The sequence below is a fragment of the Cladophialophora psammophila genome (genome assembly GCF_000585535.1).
Source record: "Cladophialophora psammophila CBS 110553 chromosome Unknown aczJe-supercont1.1, whole genome shotgun sequence".
NCBI lineage: Eukaryota > Fungi > Ascomycota > Eurotiomycetes > Chaetothyriales > Herpotrichiellaceae > Cladophialophora > Cladophialophora psammophila.
The window spans coordinates 470,128-490,488 of record NW_006912922.1 but is presented as its reverse complement, the minus strand read 5'-3'; the positions used below and the strand labels follow the sequence as shown (position 1 = coordinate 490,488).

General features: G+C 53.6%; 7 protein-coding genes across 7 annotated transcripts; 2 read left to right on the top strand and 5 right to left on the bottom strand.

The window, feature by feature from the left end:
- Positions 1 to 1,319: 1,319 nt before the first annotated feature.
- On the bottom strand, positions 1,320 to 4,574 carry A1O5_00170 (uncharacterized protein; the record flags this gene model as incomplete). The annotated part of the gene is made up of 3 exons (XM_007740790.1): positions 1,320 to 3,173; positions 3,228 to 3,659; positions 3,711 to 4,574. The coding sequence occupies 3 exons, from the start codon at positions 4,572 to 4,574 to the stop codon at positions 1,320 to 1,322; spliced, it is 3,150 nt and encodes a 1,049-aa protein (XP_007738980.1).
- Positions 4,575 to 5,193: 619 nt separating this feature from the next.
- On the top strand, positions 5,194 to 6,195 carry A1O5_00169 (histone chaperone ASF1; the record flags this gene model as incomplete). Its single annotated transcript, XM_007740789.1, has 3 exons — positions 5,194 to 5,302; positions 5,364 to 5,712; positions 5,772 to 6,195. The coding sequence occupies 3 exons, from the start codon at positions 5,194 to 5,196 to the stop codon at positions 6,193 to 6,195; spliced, it is 882 nt and encodes a 293-aa protein (XP_007738979.1).
- Positions 6,196 to 6,922: 727 nt separating this feature from the next.
- A1O5_00168 (uncharacterized protein) lies at positions 6,923 to 8,713 on the bottom strand (the record flags this gene model as incomplete). Its single annotated transcript, XM_007740788.1, has 1 exon — positions 6,923 to 8,713. One exon carries the CDS (start codon positions 8,711 to 8,713, stop codon positions 6,923 to 6,925), a length of 1,791 nt encoding a protein of 596 aa, XP_007738978.1.
- Positions 8,714 to 9,057: 344 nt separating this feature from the next.
- On the top strand, positions 9,058 to 11,505 carry A1O5_00167 (uncharacterized protein; the record flags this gene model as incomplete). The annotated part of the gene is made up of 2 exons (XM_007740787.1): positions 9,058 to 9,203; positions 9,258 to 11,505. 2 exons carry the CDS (start codon positions 9,058 to 9,060, stop codon positions 11,503 to 11,505), a joined length of 2,394 nt encoding a protein of 797 aa, XP_007738977.1.
- Positions 11,506 to 11,679: 174 nt separating this feature from the next.
- Positions 11,680 to 13,680, bottom strand: A1O5_00166 (uncharacterized protein; the record flags this gene model as incomplete). Its single annotated transcript, XM_007740786.1, has 1 exon — positions 11,680 to 13,680. The coding sequence occupies one exon, from the start codon at positions 13,678 to 13,680 to the stop codon at positions 11,680 to 11,682; it is 2,001 nt and encodes a 666-aa protein (XP_007738976.1).
- Positions 13,681 to 14,600: 920 nt separating this feature from the next.
- Positions 14,601 to 16,756, bottom strand: A1O5_00165 (propionyl-CoA synthetase; the record flags this gene model as incomplete). The annotated part of the gene is made up of 2 exons (XM_007740785.1): positions 14,601 to 15,040; positions 15,103 to 16,756. The coding sequence occupies 2 exons, from the start codon at positions 16,754 to 16,756 to the stop codon at positions 14,601 to 14,603; spliced, it is 2,094 nt and encodes a 697-aa protein (XP_007738975.1).
- A 1,267-nt stretch (positions 16,757 to 18,023) lies between these two features.
- On the bottom strand, positions 18,024 to 18,753 carry A1O5_00164 (uncharacterized protein; the record flags this gene model as incomplete). The annotated part of the gene is made up of 2 exons (XM_007740784.1): positions 18,024 to 18,264; positions 18,317 to 18,753. 2 exons carry the CDS (start codon positions 18,751 to 18,753, stop codon positions 18,024 to 18,026), a joined length of 678 nt encoding a protein of 225 aa, XP_007738974.1.
- Positions 18,754 to 20,361: the final 1,608 nt, after the last annotated feature.

Here is a 20,361-nt window from a genome sequence, read left to right as displayed (position 1 = left end):
TGATGAGCTAAGTGTTGGGGGTTCTGCAGAAAAGATGATGAGACGAGATGAGCCAGCAATATATGGAACAGAGGTTTGTGGTTGTGCGCAGAAGGAGTTTGGATTGTGTTGTTTGTTGGTTTGTTTGTTTTGTAGGTGAGGCAGAGAAGAGAGAAGTGAGGGAAGTGCAACTCAGGTCTGAAAGAGCATGGCGGATTGAGAATGAGGGCAGATTGTTGCAAGCAAGGGCGAGCGACGAAAGCATCGTCAGCAACTACTCACCCTGGGTGACTGACAAGTCGGTTGAACTCAACTGAGTGGAAGATGTTGTTGATGGTTTGGTGAGATACAGTGAGGCTGCCTCGCGAGAGACAACTCTGGAGGAGAAGTTGGCTATCACCCGAGGCGATCAAGACAATGATGATGAAATCGATGACGGACAGTGACAATGAGTGAGGAGAAGGAAGAAAAGGAAGAAGAGAACGAACAAAGGTGGTGAGGATGGAGAGAGAGAGAGAGAGAGAGAAGCAAAGTGGTAGACGGCGATGAGGAGGAAGATATTTGTAGCAATGACCTGCCGATGAGGCTGGATCACATGCTGCGTCGCCCGTCACTTGTGACCTGCCAAAGCCGCGATATCACAAGGAGTGAAGGATAGAGACGATTGTTGAGGCCCAAGTCAGCTTTCAGTCTTCTCTCAGAGCCAGCCTCATGTTGAGCTCTGTGGGTGAGGTTGACAGAAGGCTCACTAGGTCCGGCAGGCGCCTGAACAGTTGGTCACCTCCAGGTCACCTTCAATGCTAGGTGTATTAATATATCGACCATACTACATCCGACCTAGCAGCAGTAGTTCCAATGCCCAGTGCCAATGGAGTCGGTGGGATGAAACAGGGATCAGCCAACGCCGGAAGCACCCCGCGAGCCCGCGAACCCGCTGAAAGGATCTTCTCTACACCTACTGGGTACACAGAGGCGAGCGAGATGACGCAGACACCAGCTGCAAGACCATGCAGTATGCAGAAAGCAATCAACATGTTATTTGTTTCTCGCAAATCTCAATCCTGGCTGACGCGGCTAACTTTTCCATCCTGCAAGATGCCAATGTAGCCTTCCTGAGACTCGGTGATAGCCTGGCTATTACTTGCTATCTCGCCTGATCCGGACTCCCAACTTGCTAAAATGCTCAAAATCAGGTAACGGTTTTACATCGTGCTCTGCCTCCCAACCCAACCCAGCCAAACCCAACCTCTTCGTCGCCCTTCAATGCCCTGGCCATGTCCTAAGCGTATCGAAACGGTGCTGGTAGCCATGTCAGTGACGTGATTCCGTGAGCTGGGGTGTCAGAACAGCCACTTACCCCCTCCATATGGCCCTTGTGTAACGCTGGCCGGCGGCGCGAAGCCTTGTGGCGGCATCGGCACTGGTGGATGCGGTGGGTACGGTGGCCAGCCTGCCTGAGGTGCTGGGGCCGGAGTCTGGCTGTGCTGGCCTGGAACCGCTGTCGGTGGAGGTAGGCGAACATCTCGAATGAGCTCCATGATTTTCACTGCGTCAAATCTGGTGTCAACATACGTCGACGCGTTGGGGAGGATGCTCAGAAGGTAAGCAACCATTGGGGGCAAGGGCGGCGGAGCTTGGAACTGCGGCATCCCAGCGGCTGGCATGGCCTGGCGCTGCTGCTGTTGCTGTTGCTGCTGCTGCTGCTGCTGCTGCTGCTGCTGTTGCTGACCCATGCGGCGGCCCGCGGCCCCTTTCAAAGGCGACTCGCCACGCGCCAGTTTACGGGGCTGAACATCTTCGAAATCATCTGGGAACGGTCGCTTCGGTGAGTGGGTTGTAATCGCATCAATCACCTTCTGGATGGGCGAGTTGACGACTTCTGGTGCCTCTACAGAGGGTATCACTGTATTTCGCAGAGGTTTGATTTGGTGTGGCGAGATGACGGGATAGATGTTCATGGTGTCGAAGGTGGGTGTGCTATATCGGCTGGAGAAGAGTTTGAGAATAGGATCCTCAGGGAAATGCTTCTTCATCCGCTCTTCTAGAGACTGGACCTGAGCTAGTTCACCGTACTTGGATTCGTAATCGTGCAGAAATGCGAACAACGGTTGGGCCTTTGCTGTATGTTTGGCGTCATCGTGAGCGAGGAGTCTCTTGACCGTGGTTTCGAAAACCGCCCGTGCGTTTGTAACGTCGTTGATGTCAAAGAGGTGCTTGACGTACTGGAGCGGGAGGTAGTCGTCTTCGGGGAACAGCTTCATTCCGCGGTCCAGGATCTTCGTACCGGTTGGATCTCGATAGCACTGCCACTCAATCCGCGCAGATTCGACGTAAAAGTCGCTTGTGAGCTTGCCTCGCTTCCGCGCCTCGCCAAAGACAGCACGGAAGCCGCTGGGACCTCGTTCCGTAGGCAGTCCTTTCCCCTGCACTCGTCGGGTTGCTCGCATGAGCGCAATCCAAACATGCGACACCATTCGACTGAGGACATCCGTCTGTGCTTGAGCGCTCTTCTTGATCGTCTCGATCTGGCTGTCGATGACGGCTTTCTTCGCCGCCACGTTCGAGGCGTTGATGTCGTCATCCCCCACGCCATCTTCTCCATTGCCCATAGCAGTGAGTTCGACCTTCTGAATGTCTTGTTTCTCGCGGATAGACACTTTCTTGATTAGGTCATAGAGTGCGTCCAGAAGTTTGTCATACGGCTCCCGAATTTTCTTCATCCGTTCTTTGGCACCAGGATCCGCGCTTTCGTCGTTCTGGGTCGACGCCTCGATGCGGTCTGCCAGTTTGAAGGCCAGCAGGGGCGACTCGGGATTAGCTGCGATGCCTTGGTTGAGAAGCTTGGTGCCATCGGTGTCCAGGCCGTTGCTGAAACAGAATTCAACCGCATCATACCACATCTCCGGCCAGAATTCCAAGGCCATGAGAGCCTGTTTGTATGTAAACAAGATCCGATTCTTGTACAAAGCAAGGTCTTCATCTTTGAGAACAAGGTTATCCTCTTTCTCCCATTCGATCCACTGCTTCCACAGAGCGACTTGCTGCATATACTCGGCATGACCCTCGAAGCCAGGCGCCGGTGGCAGTTGCGGCCTAGAGGTCCGGTTTAGACCTTTTGTCAAGTTCTGCAGCTGGGTATATGCCGTTCGGGCAGTCATGTATACGGGGGACTTCTCTTGAAGGTATTTCCGACCCTGGAAAGCTATCAGCACAATATCCTAATCCATGTGCTGCAGTCTGTAACGCACGTTAATCTTGTTCAGCCCTGTCTCGAAGGTATCGTATTCTTTCCACAGCGGCATGGTTGCTGCAGTAGGAACAGCAATTGCTTTCTGGTATGCCTCCCGCAAGGCGTCGACTTTTGCCCCATCTTGCCAACCACTGCCTCCAACAATTCCCGGACCGGACTTGAGGAAGTTAATGTAATCTTGCCATAATTGGCCCGAGTCCTTGTCCATTCCGATTGTCTTGAGAGCGAAGGTGAAAGAATCGTTAATGATGGTGTACGAGCGAGTAATATCGCCGGTCTGCATGCTGTTCCGCCGGCGGATATAGTTGATGTACAGAGACCAGAGTTGGACATCAAGCACATCCAGCAAAGACCGATTGAAGAGGGTTTCCATCGCCCGCATTCGGTCGTGCTCCTCTTCCCATTTCACGTACGCACACCACTGTTCGGCCTGTGATCTATTAGTTCACTGTAACAGATACGACAGAGGACAAGCACGTACGGCTAGAGGAAAGACTTTGAGATATTGCTCGTACACCCGACGGACATCTTCTTGCTTGTTTCGACTCTTCAGTTCGTCGATTAGTTCAAGATATGCATCAATGTCACCACGGGGGTCATCCTTGATGCGATCTTCCAGAATACCAACCACATCATGAGCTAGTCGAGACTTGGGTAAGCCTGGAGTAACAGAGGCATTCACATGCGAGCGAGGTGGAGAAGTTTGAGTCGGAAGATCAGGAGCAGTGTGAGAAGGTGTGGCAGTGGCAGCACGCACATCAGCGCTGGCACCAGAAGGAAGAGTAGTGGAAGAAGAAAGGTCAGCGTCAGCAGGACTACCAGTGGCCTGGACAGGAACAGGAGTGATTCCATTTTCTTGTTCTGGTGACTGGGAAGCTCTATTAAGGGAACTGGAGTTTTGATTTGCAAGGGTAGGAGCAGGTGTTGAGACATCGAAGTCTAGCCCCACGGATGGATCGTAGACATCAACCTCATCCTTTCCGTCTTGTGTCCCTTCCTCATCTTCAGGATCATCATCAACTTCAAATCCACCCACTATGCGGGGTTTGGATTGCGCAGGAGCGGGCGTAGAAGACTGAGTCAAGGCTGGGGTAGCGGCTTGGGAAGAAAGCTGGCTGACTGGTTTTGTTGGAAGAGGATGAAGATTTGACTGAGTCGGAGATGGTATTTGGTCATGTTGATTATTGACAGGATTATGCTCTGAGGAAGGAAATGGATGCGACAACTGCGCGGCACTGGCGCTCGGAGGATCGAGGGCAGTCGCAGTACCGTTGAAGTAAGATGACTGCGCCGCCGACCCTGAAGATGGAGACGGCAGCTCCGAACCTGGACCTGGATTCGCCATACCGACCTGCCTACTCTCTGTGACTGGTAGAAGGGAGTGAGGAGAAATGGAAAGTTTCTGGGTGGTGTCAGTGTTCGTCTGTTCGTCTACGTGGGCTGGGACACGCGAAGAACAGACTGACTGACCTTTTGCCGCAACCGCAACAGCAACTAAGAGACTGTCTTGAAATTGAGCGTCATAGTCGTTGCCGCCAGAAATAACTGTGGAGAGATTGTCACGAAGTCACAGGATATTGTCTTTGATGAAGTTAAGTTCAGTTCAGTTCAAGCAATGGCAGCGGACGATGACTGGCGCATGCCCTGCTGTTGGAAGTCGTCATTTGAAAATACTCCACGCTCAAAGAAAGCTTCGGCTAACTTACCTCCACCGACAATATTCTTCGGCTAACTTGCCTCAACATACTTGTTAGAGTGCTAGCAATCTGCGGGAATGGAAAGGCGACGACGCGACTTTTCACGCGACAACATCGCCCCCTCGCGATTTTCTTACAAACACTCGGCAACAGTCGTATCCAACAATCGCGATACCTTCACTCTTCCAGAAGATCATTTAACCTACATTTGTCGCGAGGGCCACGACGTGTGCGCAATCAACTGCTTTAGTGGCACCTGTCGTAGCCATGTCGGTGGTCTCTTTGTTGGGCGTCAAGGTCCTGAACAACCCCGCGCCATTCACAGCGCCCTATGAGTTTGAAATCACGTTTGAATGCCTTGAGCAACTGCGCGAAGGTGAACATATGGTGGCAGTCTTATCATCTTTACCGCAGATCGGCTGACGAGCGTCTCATAGATCTAGAATGGAAACTTACCTACGTGGGCTCCGCAACGTCTGCGGAGCACGATCAAGAGCTCGACTCTCTTCTCGTGGGCCCCATTCCAATTGGTGTCAACAAATTCATCTTCGAAGCCGATCCTCCCAACCTATCTCGGTTGCCGCCCTCCGAAATTCTCGGTGTGACGGTGATCCTCCTCACCTGCTCCTATGATGGACGAGAGTTCGTGCGCGTTGGTTACTATGTGTATAACGAGTACGATGACGAGATATTGAGTGCCGATCCGCCTGCCAAGCCGGTCATTGAAAAGATTCGCCGCAACGTGCTCGCTGAGAAACCTAGAGTGACCAGGTTTGCCATCAAGTGGTAAGTAGCCCATCTGTTTAATGGTGGCGGATTTGTGGCTGATGCAAATCTGCCGATAGGGATTCCGAAGAATCGGCCCCAGCCGAATATCCACCTGACCAACCTGAAGCCGACACGCTCGATGATGATGGAACAGCGTATGGCGCAGAAGAAGCGGAGATGCAGGCAGCTCTAGAGAAAGAATTGGAAGAGACCGAAGCCAAGATGGCGCGAGAAGACTCGACAAATGGAGATCAGGAAATGACAGACACCGCTAAAGTCAAAGACGAGGATGAGGAGGCCAGCGATGCTGAAAGTGAGGATCTTGAGGAGGAGAGCAGTGAGAGTGAAGACGAGGAAGACGATGAGGAGGGCGCAGAAGGCGAGGATACAGAGATGGCAGAGGGCGATGAGAAGCCCACTGCTGCTCCAAACACCGCTCCCGCACAGTTGAACGGCGAGAAGAAAGGAACAGAGACCAAGCCAGAAGTCATGGTTCATTAGAGCAGCCCAGACAGCAACGCGGCACTGGGTTTCGGATCCGACAGTAAGGCGTTCGGTGTTTCGACTGGGCGGTTTTTCATGTGAAGATGAGCGAACATGCATTGCATATTAGATGAAACGAAGAGCACGATTGAATTGAGGACATTGCTTCTAAAGGAGCCACAGACACCATTGTCCCCGCGAGGTTGGTATCGGCATATGCTTGCCCTGGTGGTTGCATATTAAAACAGAGGCGTGGCTAATCGCTGAAATGAATTACATTGACCTCAAATCCTTTCAAGCCGGCTGAATGGGCGGGGGGATTACTACCCACCGTCCTCGTCTGACGAAGCAGCTAGTCGTTGACTAACTACATTGCCCGACACCGTTCCATGTGCACCAGGCGGTTCTGTGAGACGAAGACAACCTCAAGCGGCCATTTTATTCTTTCCGCCATGAGACTTCTCTGTTGAAAGTCCCAACGTCCCTCAAACACAGAGTCCTGTGCGGTCCCAAGCTCCATTCTGTATCTCGAAGGAGAAGTACACAAGATCGATCGTTTCGAAGTTTGCTCATTAGACATCGCCATGAAGGATAACTTCCATGCGACCACACTCGAGATGTTGATGTCGACTCGATCGGCAGACGAGACTTACAACGAGGGTGAAGCGTCTCGAGATGGAATCGCAGCAACAACGTTTTGAAAGACCCCCGATCCAATTCAAGTAGATCGTCAAGCGTACCCAAGTCAAACAGCCGAGTACACAGCCGTAACGTTCCTCCCGCACACCACGCGCTGCTCAATTCTTACTTTCCTCCCGCTCCCCTTCAACCGTACATCGTGCATTGGTGTCAAATGCAGTCTATGCTCCTCCTTTCTCCCCATCTCAACTTCACTAGCCATATCCAATGGCCGTATGTACATGGGAATTGGCACGTTGTTCCTCTTGCCCGTACCCAGCTGGTAGAATTCGTTTCCTCCCCACCAGAGAACATCAGACCCCCAGTTTGTGTCGTCTTCCGAGGACCTTTCCGAGGCATCCAGATAGGTCACGTTTTTGAGCACAGCGGAGGCGTGAGTGCTACCGACCGAGATCTGGGACATTCGAATCGGCACCACTTTTTGGGTCTTTTCGTCGTACTCGAAGAGGCCCGACAAGGATGGAATACGTGTAGGGGTGCCTTGGATATGTGTCCATTTTCCGTTTCCTAGGGTCCCCCTAATGCCCAGTCCGCAAGCCCATGTATCGGCCGTGACTTTCCCCAAGGTTGAGATTGAGTTGGGATCTTCATCCTGGCCAGCGATGCGGGTCGCGTCGATTGTAAAAAAACTGTTTGAGCCGCCAGCAGCAATGGACGTGACTTTGGAGGATTGATTGGTGCCTTGATAGAGACGAGTGGTAGGCAGGAGAGAAGGCGTGTCGACGATGGCGGCTTCCGGGTTGAAGTCGAAGCCAAGTTGGCCCGAGGAGTTGTCACCGAAAGCAAAGACACGGCCTTCTTTGTCGAGCACAAGGGAGTGGTGGTCTCCAGAGGCAAGCTTAGTTATCTCGAAGCCCTTCAGAGTCGTTAGTTCGTGGCACATGTCATATCGGCCTTCAGGACGAGTGAGCCATGTCACTCCCGGAACGCCCAGTTGTCCACGACTAGGGAAGTCCTCCGTTCCCGAAGCGGCAGAGAAGACCCGTCCCGAGTTTGTGAGTAGGAGGACGTGTTCAAGGCCGCCGCTGATGGCGATGACTCGTTCTCCCACTCCCAAATTCCGAGGTTCAAGCTTTCTGTAGCTGATTGACGACTTCGAATTCCAGAAAGGAATCCAAGAACTATCGCTCTGTTTGTGCCCGCTTTCCTGATCCGCCTTGGAGACTGGGATCGAATATACGGTTCCGTTTTTGTCCAGACCGATAATGCGATCTTTCGATATTGCAATGGACGTCAAATTCTTGCCCGTCAGAGTGGCCGTCGGCTGCCTTACGTCTTCCGAATATGCATTGCCCCATTGCACCAAGTCTCCATTCTCCAGGACTGCTGCACCAAAATCCCTGTCAATCTTAAGATCTCGGAGCAGGATATCATCAAACCAGCTCAATCGTCGCGGCGTCTTGACATATGCCTCATCTGACCCTGGGGCCACAACCCGGCCGGTATTTGATCCCCAAGCATATACCCCAGGATTCTCCCAGCTCTTCTTGACTTGAAGATGCTGAGAGCTGATGAGATCCCTGTTCTCTTCTTTTGAAGCACCCTTTCTCTTCTTAGATTTTTCGATTACGATCTCTTGGGCATCTGAGGGAGGAGCTTCTGCTTGGACGGCGCGAAACTGGGTGGTTGTGTAGACTAAAGCAACGGTGGCTGCTGCAGCAATTATGACGGCGGACTGTCTCTTCCATGCCTGGTGAGTAGCAGCATAGTCTGAGGCCTTGTGGGAAATGCGTCTTGCCTTCGAGAACGACACCCGAGATCTGAGTTGCGAGAGAGGCACTCGTCGCGAACGAGCAAAGGTGCGGACAGCGGAAGCGGGCAAACTCCTTGAAGACATGGCGTGACGGCGGTAGGGCTCGGCTCACATATTCGAACAGCAGTTTGTCGTCAACATGGATAAGTAGAGAGTCAACCCACCTAGTAATATTAAACAGACCGCAGGCACGTATTCGGAAATCGTTTGCGTCATTGAATGGAGCGACAGCCTCGTCAGACCCCAAGCAATAATATTGGTGGATCCGGTTCAGCCTTGTGCTTGCATTCTCCGCCCTCACCTCAAAGGCTGTTCGCTTTGTATTCCATGATCCACAGGCCATGAGAAGGCCGGCATTATGCCTTCATGGCGAGTCTTATGAGACACATCTAAGCAGCCACGACGTCGTTGCAGGCTAGTTCATGGCCATGGCCTCGGAGGCAAGAGAAAACCCAGACAACGAGCAAGATGCCACTCTAGCACAACTCGAAAGTGCAGAAACAGAACTCGATGTGTTCAAGCTATCCGGAGACATAGATGATGTCCTATTGGACGCCGGTCTCGATGAATACCAGTGCGCTGTGGCATTATCACTAGACTAAGTTATCCTCACTGAACATCAGGACAGGCAGTATCTTGATCAACTCGACGCCGCCCGCTCTCACCTCGATACCCTCCTCGCATCCACCGCCGCCACACTTGACGAACTTTCCTCCATCTCCGCATCCTTCAAGTCTGTCAGTGCCCAAACAAAGTCCTTCCAGGCCCAGTCGGTTTCCATTCTAGAAGAACAGCGCAAGAGCGAGGTCGTCGCACAAGGAATCGCCGAGAATCTGCGTTACTATGAGCCGCTCGAACGAATCACCCGTCGCCTCAATGCGCCGCAGGCAGGTAATTTTGTCGGTAGCAAGGACTTTTCCGACATGTTGGTCACCCTGGACGAATGCATAGATTACATGCAGACACACCCATCCCATAAGGAAGCGGAAACCTACAGGTCACGCTACAGGCTCCTCCTCACCCGAGCATTGACGCTGGTGCGGAATACATTCATGGCGGCGGTGCGGGAGACTACCACCGAAGTTGCCGGCCGCATTGCAGCGAAGCAGCTCAATGACACAACCATGTCCGCACTCCTATATGCGAAATTCCGCGTGGGGGCGGCGGAGATGAAGGAACTCGGCCTGGAGATCCAGAAGCGAGCGAATCCGCCAGCGGACGCAGAGCCAGGCACAGAAGGGGAATACCAGAGCCTGATGAACGAGTTGCACTCCAGCTTCGCTGCTTGTCGAGGCAGATTGATTCTGCCCATCGTGCAAAAACGCCTGACGGAGACGGCTCAATTGCCCGGTTCTAAGGACCTGGTCCAGTTTGCAAGGGCCAGTATTGGCTATATCCGGGGCATCTGTCTCGACGAGTTCGAACTGTGGTCAGAGTGGTTCCACGGCTATCGTGGGCTCTACGATTTCCTCGAGTCGATTTGCGAACCGCTATACGATCATCTTCGTCCGCGGATCATTCATGAGAACAAGCTCTCTAAGCTCTGCTCGCTAGTCACTTTGCTCCAGACACGCTACCTCCACGACGAGGAAGAAGACGGGCCCGCCGACCTGAATCAACTCGATTTCTCTGCGCTCATCCAACCGGCGCTGGAAGACGCACAAACCCGCCTTGTTTTCCGCGCGCTGGCCATCCTCCGCGAAGAAATCGAAATGTTCAAACCCAAACCCGAAGACCTGGACTATCCGCGACTCACCTCTGCTCCGCCTATATCAGCCACCGCACCGCTGTCGGGACGCCGCTCTTCTCGCGACGCTCTGACATCCCTGCCCAAAACCCCCGCCACCGACGACCTAGACGACGACTCGGGCGAAGAGGGCTCCTTCAGCTGGACACTCGCCTCGTCGCGCCGGTCCGCCCTGAAGCACTGCTACCCTACCCTTTCGAGATCCCTGCGCCTGTTGTCCCGCATCTACCGCCTGGTAAACTCGTCGGTGTTTGACGACCTGGCGCACCAAATCGTGCACCAGACCACCCTATCCCTCGTGACCGCATCCCAACAGATATCCACCAAATCCTCGCCGGTCGATGGACAACTTTTTCTCCTCAAACACCTGTTACTTTTGAAATCGCAGATAGTGGCGTTTGACATCGAATACGTCACCCCCGACGTGAGCTTTGACTTTTCGGGCGTGGCGTCCACGTTTTGGGAACTCCGCGAACGAGGCGGGCTCTTCAACCCGGCGAGTTGGATAAAACTGTTTAGCTCCGGCCGGTTGCTGCCTCGGGTGGTGGAAAACATGCTTGATGCAAAAGTAGAAATGGACGGCCAGTTGAGGACGGCGATCAATGAGTTCACAGCAGGTTTCGCCGCAGACATGTGCAAAGATCTTCCCAAGGACTTGGAGAAAACGGGGTCTAGTAAAAGGGGCGACCGGGAAAGCATGTTGGCTGAAGCAGTGGAGAAGACCCGGACGAGGATCGAGAAAGAGATTCCCATTTTGAGGGCCAAGTTGGAGCAATATCTCGACGATCATCGAACGAGAGAGACGCTGGTCGCCGCGGTGGAGGACCAGGTCGTGCAGATTTACGAAACGTTCTTCGACGCATATATTACGTCCCAATCGGCCGGGAAAGCTGGCACGCGGAACGGGAAGGTCAACGGTGGTGCGGCGGGGATGGGAGGGGTGACGCCCATCTCCCGCAAGGGAAAAAGTCCAGAGAATGCAGTGTGGGATCTCGATACATTTGCTGAATGGGCCGAAGGACTGTTTAATGTCGCTTTGCCCCGTGTTGAGGAGGAGGAGGAAGAGGTCGTGGACGGCGATGACAGCCATGTCGCTTCGAGGAGTTTGTCGAGGAGTGGCAGTCTGTAGGCAGAGCAACAGAGGCGGTACCCAAATATCCTCGCACAACGACGATGTTTTGATTCAGCTGACTCTGACGTGTGAATATGGATTGATTGTTCGTTTGCCGTATGTTTCGTACCTCCTATGTATGTATGATGTCCACGGCCTAATGGTACATCCATATTCCGTACGTATGCTCAATCAACCTCCCGCAGGAAGCCGTGCTCCAAGGTTGACCTTCCCCCTGCCGCGTCCGACCTGGTGTTTGCGCGCCCGTGCGACCCAGCATCTCGCAGCCTCGGCGACGCCTCCTGCCATGGCGCACTCGCGGTCCAAGAGGGCCCGGATGGCCGTTTGCACGGGACTCCCGTCGGCTTCCCCTTGGGTTTCATCGCCGTCGCCACTAGGGCCCGCGGTTGTGAGGGTTTCGTGCTCCACCGCCTGTTGCTTCTTTATTTTCTCTGTACCGCCGATAAGGCCTGCACGGTCACAACTATGTCGCTGCGCCCTTTCGTCTGGCGCGGCATGGATTGCCGCTGCATGAGGAATGGTACCGCCACCACCACCACCACCACCACCACCACCGCCACTGGCGGAGGGAGGAGCCGTCAAAGTCCGCCGCCTGTTCCCCACGATGCCGATGTTCCGCGTGCTCGGAATGCGCATGAGTGTCAACTCGACGTCGTTGCCGAGCTCCAGTGCCAGCGATACGACTTTCTTCGTCAAACAGGCGTACATTGACGCGTCGTCCGTGTGGTTCGCTGCTCTGGACTTGGTGGCGCGGAGGGCCCTCAAGTCGCCGCTGGCAGGCTGCTGCTCGGCATTGGCGCTGCCAAGGTCCGTAGTAGGACCGGATGGCGGCGATGCGAAACTGGCATCTCTTGGTGAATAGCGGTGTTTGGCGCCGCTGAGGGCGTGCGAGCAGCATGGGATGGCCAGGAAGGGCAGAGGTGAGTCCGGAGATGAGAGGGTGGCGAGAAGGGGTGTCCAGGGCGTGAGTTCGTCGGCGTGGTTGGAGATGATAAAGGTGCCCGGTTTGAAGATTCCGTTATGGATCCTTGCGCCTGCCTCCTGGAGCTCGTTGATCTCCTCGGCGCCAACATGGTCCAGGAATGGCTGTGGAATGCAGACCATCTCATCTAGGTAATCGTCTATCTCGAGAACGTCCCATGTAGTCCGTCTGCGGACATCAAAGCCACGTCCCTGGTATCCCTCTTTGACGAGCACGTACGTCAGAACACCGTTTCCGCATGCAGTATCAACGAAGCCTGGAAATGCGTCTGGCTTTGGATACATTGGGCTCCAGAGCTCGATGACGAAGGCGGCGATGGCAAGGTCTTCGAACACGTGTTTGGACGGTTCGGTCTTCTCTGCCCAGCGTGATATGAGGTCGTGGGCGTGTCGCTCTTTCAGGCGGGTGTAGGTGTGTTGGACGGCGTGTTGTGGGAGTATCGTGTCTTTCAGGGCCGAAGGCGCAAGGGACACGGTGGTCAAAGCCTTTCCGTCCATCATCTTCCGGCCGTCTTCAGCGACGATCTTTTCTGGCGCAGGGTTCTTTGCAAGCCTGAGGAAAGTCTGGAGCAGGGAAACGAACGTGCGCTGCGTTCGGGCTGGCAACGGGTCAGGAGACGTTGAGAAGGGGAGAAAATGAACAGAAAGCGTCATCTCGGTTCCCTGTTTTTGGCGAAGATATGCCACAGACTTGACAGGCGGATGATACCATGGCATATCAGCCTCGGTGTCTACTTGCGGTTCGTAGACGACAATACATCCCGAACCCTCGTCTGTCCCTTCGATGAGCCTGTAGATATAGCACCACTGGTCAAGCGAACGATCAAGCTGGGGCTTCCGGGGAATGAGTTTTCGCAAGATCTTTCTCTGCAAAATGGCGCCCTCAAACACGGGTGCTGAGGGCACGGGTTCGGGCTCCTGGGGCTCATCTCGAGTCACGGCCTTGTCATCGCTGCGAAGCACTCCGGTGGACTGAAGATAGAAGGTCTCCTTCTCCGAGACCGTCTTCAGTCTGTGCGCGCTGTCGTACAAGATGTCGGCCCGGAAAAGATGGGTCGAATTCAGATTTGGATTTTCCAACAGCAGATCTGTGACCTGCAAGAATCTGTCGGCCGAAAGAACGCAAGACTGCGAATATTCCGGTGCAGTTTTCCATTCCTTGCTGCCTGCAATTAGCCTGTCGAGGGCCATTGTTGTTGGGATGGCCCAGTAGTGTCATCCTTCAAGTCATCTCTTTGCATCGGAATATATCGCAGTGCGAGTCCACAGTACAAAAGGCATGAAAGGGTACTCTCCCATTCAATACAATCGCGCCCGGTAAAAGTAAGCCAAGAGACGGGCTCGGAGATGCGACACGAGCCGCACAAAAGGTGGCGTTCAGATAGTTTTACAAGAGTCTTAAACCCTGTAAGCCGTACTTCGTGATTGCAAAATAAGTAAAAAGAAAAACAATGCCCTAAAAAGATAGTGACGCCCTGGGAGAGGCCTGCAGACATTGTTAATTCTGATGTGCCTTCAAGGATGATGGGGGTTGCACATACTCGAACTCTCAACCTTGAGATTGTCATGGCTGCTTAACATAGCTGCCTTAAAAGTCTCACTGAACACAACGTTAGAATTCATATTCAGGTATGTTGCGAGACACAAAACCTACCGCGCTGACCAATTGTGCCACCAGGGCATTTAGTCACCTTTTTTGGTGATGCTTTATATCAACCTGCGTCTTCCTTGGCGAGCTTGGATAGGCTGTTGGGCCCCATGAACTCCATACCGGACCCACAATGCACTTAAAATGCCTCTACCCATCGTTGTGCCCTCTCGCCCAGACTAGATCTCAGGATATATACCACTGTGTTGAGTTATATCTTGCTCACGTCTTTCTTCTCTTCTCACGATGTCAGGCAACACCACGATGCATTTGCAGAGGACCAGCAAGACTGATCAATACAGGGGAAGGAAAAAAAAAAAAAAAACCTAGAGGCAAGGAATTCCATTTCCCGCAAGGGCTACTCCTCCGAGAACAATGTAGATATATTCGACAAAGACAACCAGAAAGGGGTAGTAAGGGTAATATGTGCGCTCGCTCCCCAGCAACAAGCCATTTCCGGAATCTATAACTTTGCCTTGGTCGTACCCTGTTGTTTCTTCCTCTCCTCAAACCATTCTTTCACCTTTTGCCTCGCCACCTCGACAACCTCCTTGTCCTCCACCGTCGCAGGAATGTTGACCTCCTTGTCGTATTGTCCCTGGGCGGCATTCTCCACCAATTCTCTCAATACACGCCGTAAAGTCTTTCCGCTCCTCGTCTTGGGAATCATCCCTTTACCCTGGATGATACCACCCAACGAGGCAATGGCGCCGATTTGATTTCGTACGAGATTGTTGATACCAGTAAAGAACTCCTTGGAGGGCGTGGCGGGAAGGTCGGAGTCGGTGGCGGCGGAAGGGATGACAAAAGCGAACGGTAAGTGGCCCTTCATGGGATCGGGAACGCCCACGACGCAAGCTTCGGCGACTGAGGGGTGGGATGTGATGGCCTGTTCGATAGCGCCTGTCCACGGAAATTGTTAGCATGCAAGTTTCCTGTCAAGATGATAGGGCTCGGGGTCATACCGGTGCTGAAGCGATGCGCGGCAACATTGATGATATCGTCGCTTCTCGACATGACATGCAGATACCCATCCTGATCGATCATTCCGGCGTCTCCGGTGTCCACCCACTTGCCATTAAATCGTCTCAAATAGCCCTTGTAGAACCTGTCATCGTCATTGAATAGCGTAGTAAATCCGGTGGGAGCCAATGGCATGGCGAGCACAATATTTCCCATCTTGCCTTGTTCGACTTCGTTTCCCTCATCGTCGACGATGCGCACATCGAATCCAGGCATCGGTTTGCCTGCACTGCCAGGCTTGATGGCCAGTGCCTTGTGCTCCTCGCGACTGTAGTGATCGTGCCCAATAGCAGGGCGTAAGGCGAGGCCGGTCATGGGACTACCACTCTCGCTGGACCACCAATGGTCAATCACTCTCGCATCCGGAGCGGCGTATTTGCTCAGCAACTGTTGATAATGGGTGATAATGGCCGGTTCTGATCTCTCGCCGGCAAGAAACAGTGCCCGCCAATGCCTTAACCGACCCTTCTCGCCGTATTGCTTGAAGAGTTTGTCTTCGGGATCTTCTTTTCGGATGGCTCTGAGCGCGGTCGGGGCGGTGAACAGCGTTGTGACCTTATGTTCGTCGACCAGCCGCCAAAATGCGCCGGCGTCAGGTGTGCCAATGGGTTTCCCTTCGTAGAGGATGGTGGTTGCTCCTGCCAGGAGAGGCGCGTAGACGATATAGGAATGTCCGACCACCCACCCGATATCGCTGCCGGTGAAGATGATGTCGCCAGGTCCCTTGACGTCAAAGAGGTATTTGATGCTGAAATTGAGACCCACGGCATGACCGCCTGCTTCGCGGAGGACGCCCTTAGGCAGACCGGTTGTGCCGCTGGTATAGATGATGTACAGGCCATCTGTGCTTTTGACTGGAACGGCCTCGGCCCTGATACCTCTGTTCCGGGCGCTTTTGACGAGACGCTGCCAGTTCCTCTGCCCTGCGTCTTTCCTCACAGGGTCCCATCTCCTGATTTCTCGCTCCCAGATGATGGTTTTGCTCGGCTTCCAACTGCTTTGCTCGATCGCGCCTTCGACAAACGGCCTGTACTCCAGAGGCCCCTTTGCTCCTTCAATGGCACAGCTGGCAGTCAAGATGACTTTGGGCTTTGCAGCTTCGATCCTCTGAGCCAGACTAGCCGCGGCAAATCCTCCAAAGACTACTGCATGCATAGCACCTAGGCGGACGGCTGCGAGCATTCCAAAGATGGCAGATGGTATCATGGGCATGTAAACCAGCACAACATCTCCCTTCTTGACACCTTCTTCTCTAAGGACACCGGCCAGAACCTCCACCTCGTCCAACATCTGACTGTATGTGTACTTCTCTTTCGACCCGCTCACGGGACTATCCCAGATCATGGCGATCTTGTCGCCATTGCCGGCTTTGACATGGCGGTCGATGCAATTGTACGTGGTGCTAATTTCGCCATCTGGGAACCATGACCAGTGTGAATGTGTGGTCCCATCCTTCAGTTTCTTGGGCTGTTGGCGCAGAACGGCACTGTATGGTTTATGCCAGTACAGCTCTTTCGCATGCTGGTCCCAGAACCGTTCCGGGTCGGATATTGACGCGTTCTGCACAGAGTCCTGGACTGTGTTGTTCGGAGACATGATGTGAGGGACGGAGAGTGTGGCCGGGGCCTCTGGAGGTGGATGAGTGATAGAGTTGAGGTGCAGAAGTCGTAGGGTCAGATAAAGAGAAAGAAGTTATGTAGTTTGGACAGCACGCAGCCTCGAGGCTAGGGAACGATCGATCTAAAGCGCGACGAGGGTGCCTCTATGTATGTCTATGGTCGAAGCATGGAGGACAATTGATCGAATTACCAAGTGATGCTCAGATGGCGTGGTATTCTCTCCGAGTCTGAATCGATCAAGAACCTGTCCAGATGATGTTCGCTCTTTAACAGATTTGCAACAACTGCAGCCAGCTCCTGCAGCAAGGAAAGACCAAGCAAGCAAAGCTCGGAAAGCATTCCAGGGAGAGGATCTTGGTCGCCTGGTACGGGGGAAGGGGGTCGGTCCAACGGAGTTGGACTTGGTTTGGGGAAACGACATCATTCGATCGTCGCCGACTTTGTGGGGGAGGATGAAGGCCGGGGAGAGGCGTAAGAGGTCTTCGATGGATACCGAGGCTGGGGCCATGTTTGCTTGGAGGATGGCAGAGTCTCGGTGGCCAGATGCGGTAGTGATGTTGGGTGAATGCCACAGGCACAATTAATCAGCTCGCCCCGAGACAAGGCCGAGAGATACCCATCTGGGAAATGCTGCTACATAATACTCAAGAGCCTACAGCGTCTCACCAAGCGAAATCGGCATTCATACCTACGATACCTGAGAGAGCATGCACGAGGTGTCACTCCCCTCTCTGGAAACAGTTTCGTACCACCTCCCTACTCTGCTTCCGACTCTCCTTCACGAAATTCGCGAACCACTATATCTATTAAACGAGTCACCCAACACGTGAGCTCGGAGCTTGAAGGTTCGGAACAATAAAAAAAAAAAACCAGCCCTATCCAGAAAACTTCCATTCATTAAATGACCAGCACCCAGGGTGAGGGGTGGGATTTCTCATTGTACCTTCTAAATGTACAAGGCGTCCATCACACCACTCCAACGACTAGCCAAATACTCTATATCCAAGGCGTTGACTGCTAGTATACACAATTGCCCCAAACTTGTCGTGACCGCTACATGTCCATGCCGTGTCGTGCGTACTGCAGCCGAGCCGGCTAGTCGCTGATCCTTGCCCGGGTCTCAGCGCTAAGAAGTCAAAGTGCAAAGCCATGACGGCAAAACAGAAGACAGCCCTCCGCAACCGAGAAGCTCAGTTTGGAAAAGCCCATCGACAATTCCAAGTCATGGCCCCAAGGTCTCCAGCTTACAGGAGGAAGGCAGCAATAGCACCAACACCGGCAAGACCAGCGCCAACGTTGGCAACGAGGGCGTTGGCTGCGCCAGTGTAGGTAGCGACGGCTGGGGCGACGCTGGATGGGGCATAGGACGACCAGGCGGCGCTGGACGTGCTCGCAGCCGCAACGGGGGTGTAGACAGAGCTGGTGACAGCGACCGAGGTGGAAGACCAGTCAGCCCAAGTGCCGGTGGACACGGCGGCGACGGAACTGCTAGTATCAGCCTGGAGAATCTTCAAGTCAGCTTAGGTTCTATCTTTACCTGCTACACGAGGTGGAGGTCTTGGTATAGACGGGGACAGAAATGGTGCACGGGCAATCAGTGATGGTCAGAGTTGTGGCAGATGTGACTTCGTAGGTCTTGCCAGCGTGCGTGAACTTGGTAGCATATGGGCAGTAGGTTGTGATGGCACCTACAACGGTCGTAGTATAGGAAACTGGGGCTTCGCTGGAGGTCCAGTCAGCCCAGGTGTGGGTGCTAGAGGCAGCGACGGGTGCCTTGGTCGTGGTCGTGGTCTTAGCAGAGCTGGTCCAGTCAGCCCAGGTGGTGTACGCCTTGGTCGTGGTCGAGGTCTTCGCGGGAGCGGCCGGCGTGGTGGTGGTAGTGCTGCTGGTCCAGTCGAGCCAGGTGCTGGCGACACCGGCGGAGGCGCTGGAAGCGAGAGCTGCGACAGCAACGAGAGAAGCGGCGACCTTCATTTTGATGGGGGTTGTAGTTTCTGGATTAGAAAACTAGGTAGTGGAAATTCGTTTGGGGGGGGTTGTGTTTGTTCGTTGAAAACGAGTGTGGGTGGCACAAAGACCGGCTTTTGGGTTGCTAACGAGCGACTGTAAGTTGGAGTTGTGATCGTAGGATGGAGGAAAGAAAGAGAGGTGGTGAGAGCGAAGAGGTCTCTTTCATATATGGGAGAGCTGGCTCATGACGCCGAACGCAAGGGAAATTAAGGTATCATTTTAGCGTCGATGTTGGCCATGGCGATGACTGAGTGGACGGTGATACTGAAAGGTACCTGAAGTGGATTTTGGGGGGGGGGGGGGAAGGCATTTTCGCGGCGTCAGGGGTAGTGGCGGGTCTGTCTGGCCTTTGTCAATGCTGGCTCGCTGGTGGTTGTATAGCGGAATCCACATGGCGCATTTAGATCAGCCTCATCCAGCTCTCGATCTCTGTCATTGGTTCCTATCCAACTTCATCCGAGATTGTGGCGGCGAAAAGTGGCAACCTCCTCCACCAAGCTTGAACCTGTCTCGTGGAGCGCTAGCGTTTCTCCCACCATGGCAGCTTCGCAGCGTTGGAGCACCTGTAGGTATGTGACTGCCAGTAGTAGGTATGTCATTGTCAGTCATGTTTGTCCAACCATAAGAAATAATGGAAGATGACCTGTTTGACCACGGCAGAGATCCAAACAGATGGGATTGGGTAGCTAGACCCAACTGCTCGAGTGACAGGCATCATCACATGGCAATTCTGTTCTTTGTTTGTCGCCTGTGTACTGGGGTACTTGGCAGGGTTTAGGGGGTAAGAGCAGTAGGGAAAGTAGCTGTTCTCGCGTAATTCTCGCCTTTGTCCCAACCGAGATATCTTTACCCGTGATGGTGTGTAGTGAGCATGTCCGCCTGTTCCAGTCCTTGTCAATTTTTCCTGCCCTGAGATCGCATCACCAATTCACCAAGCCAATGGACACATCATCGAGGTCCGTACTTAGTGCAGGAGATAGATCCATGCTGCCGCGCTTCGCGAATGATTTTGATTGCTGTTCGCTTAGTGCCTGGGTGGTTCACCGCTCCGGCTGCAACGTCCGCGTGTGTTTGTTTCCACATGCACCTAGCACCAGCGTTGCAGTAGTGGTACTCCATGGTCCAGTCCATCCCTAGGTACGAGGTACTGGATACAGGAACCAAATGAGCATGAGAAGGTTGCTTGGAGTTGGGTGAATGAGGGGAGGAGAAAAGTAGCAGTGGTCAGGAGCGGCAAGGAGTGGCTCCGTTACTGCTGATCTGGTGCTGTGCGGAAATGAAGAGCCAAGATTGCCACCAGGGGAAACAGCCAATCGGCCCATTTCTGTGCCTGCGCCCTCTTTCGAGGCCTTGTCGATGTTTGCTTCCGGTGCTTCATCTTCGAGGCTTGCGACCCAGTCACCGTCTCTCTCCCTTTCTCACCCATGTCGTCTCTCCCTGCCGTGCCCGCACCGCTGCATCATCTTTTGATTGGAAAGCTGGACATGGCCAAACAACAGGACCCCAACCAATTGCCACCCAGAATGCAGAATCCTCGGCCTGCAACTCTGTTGGAGATGACTTGCAGCTCGC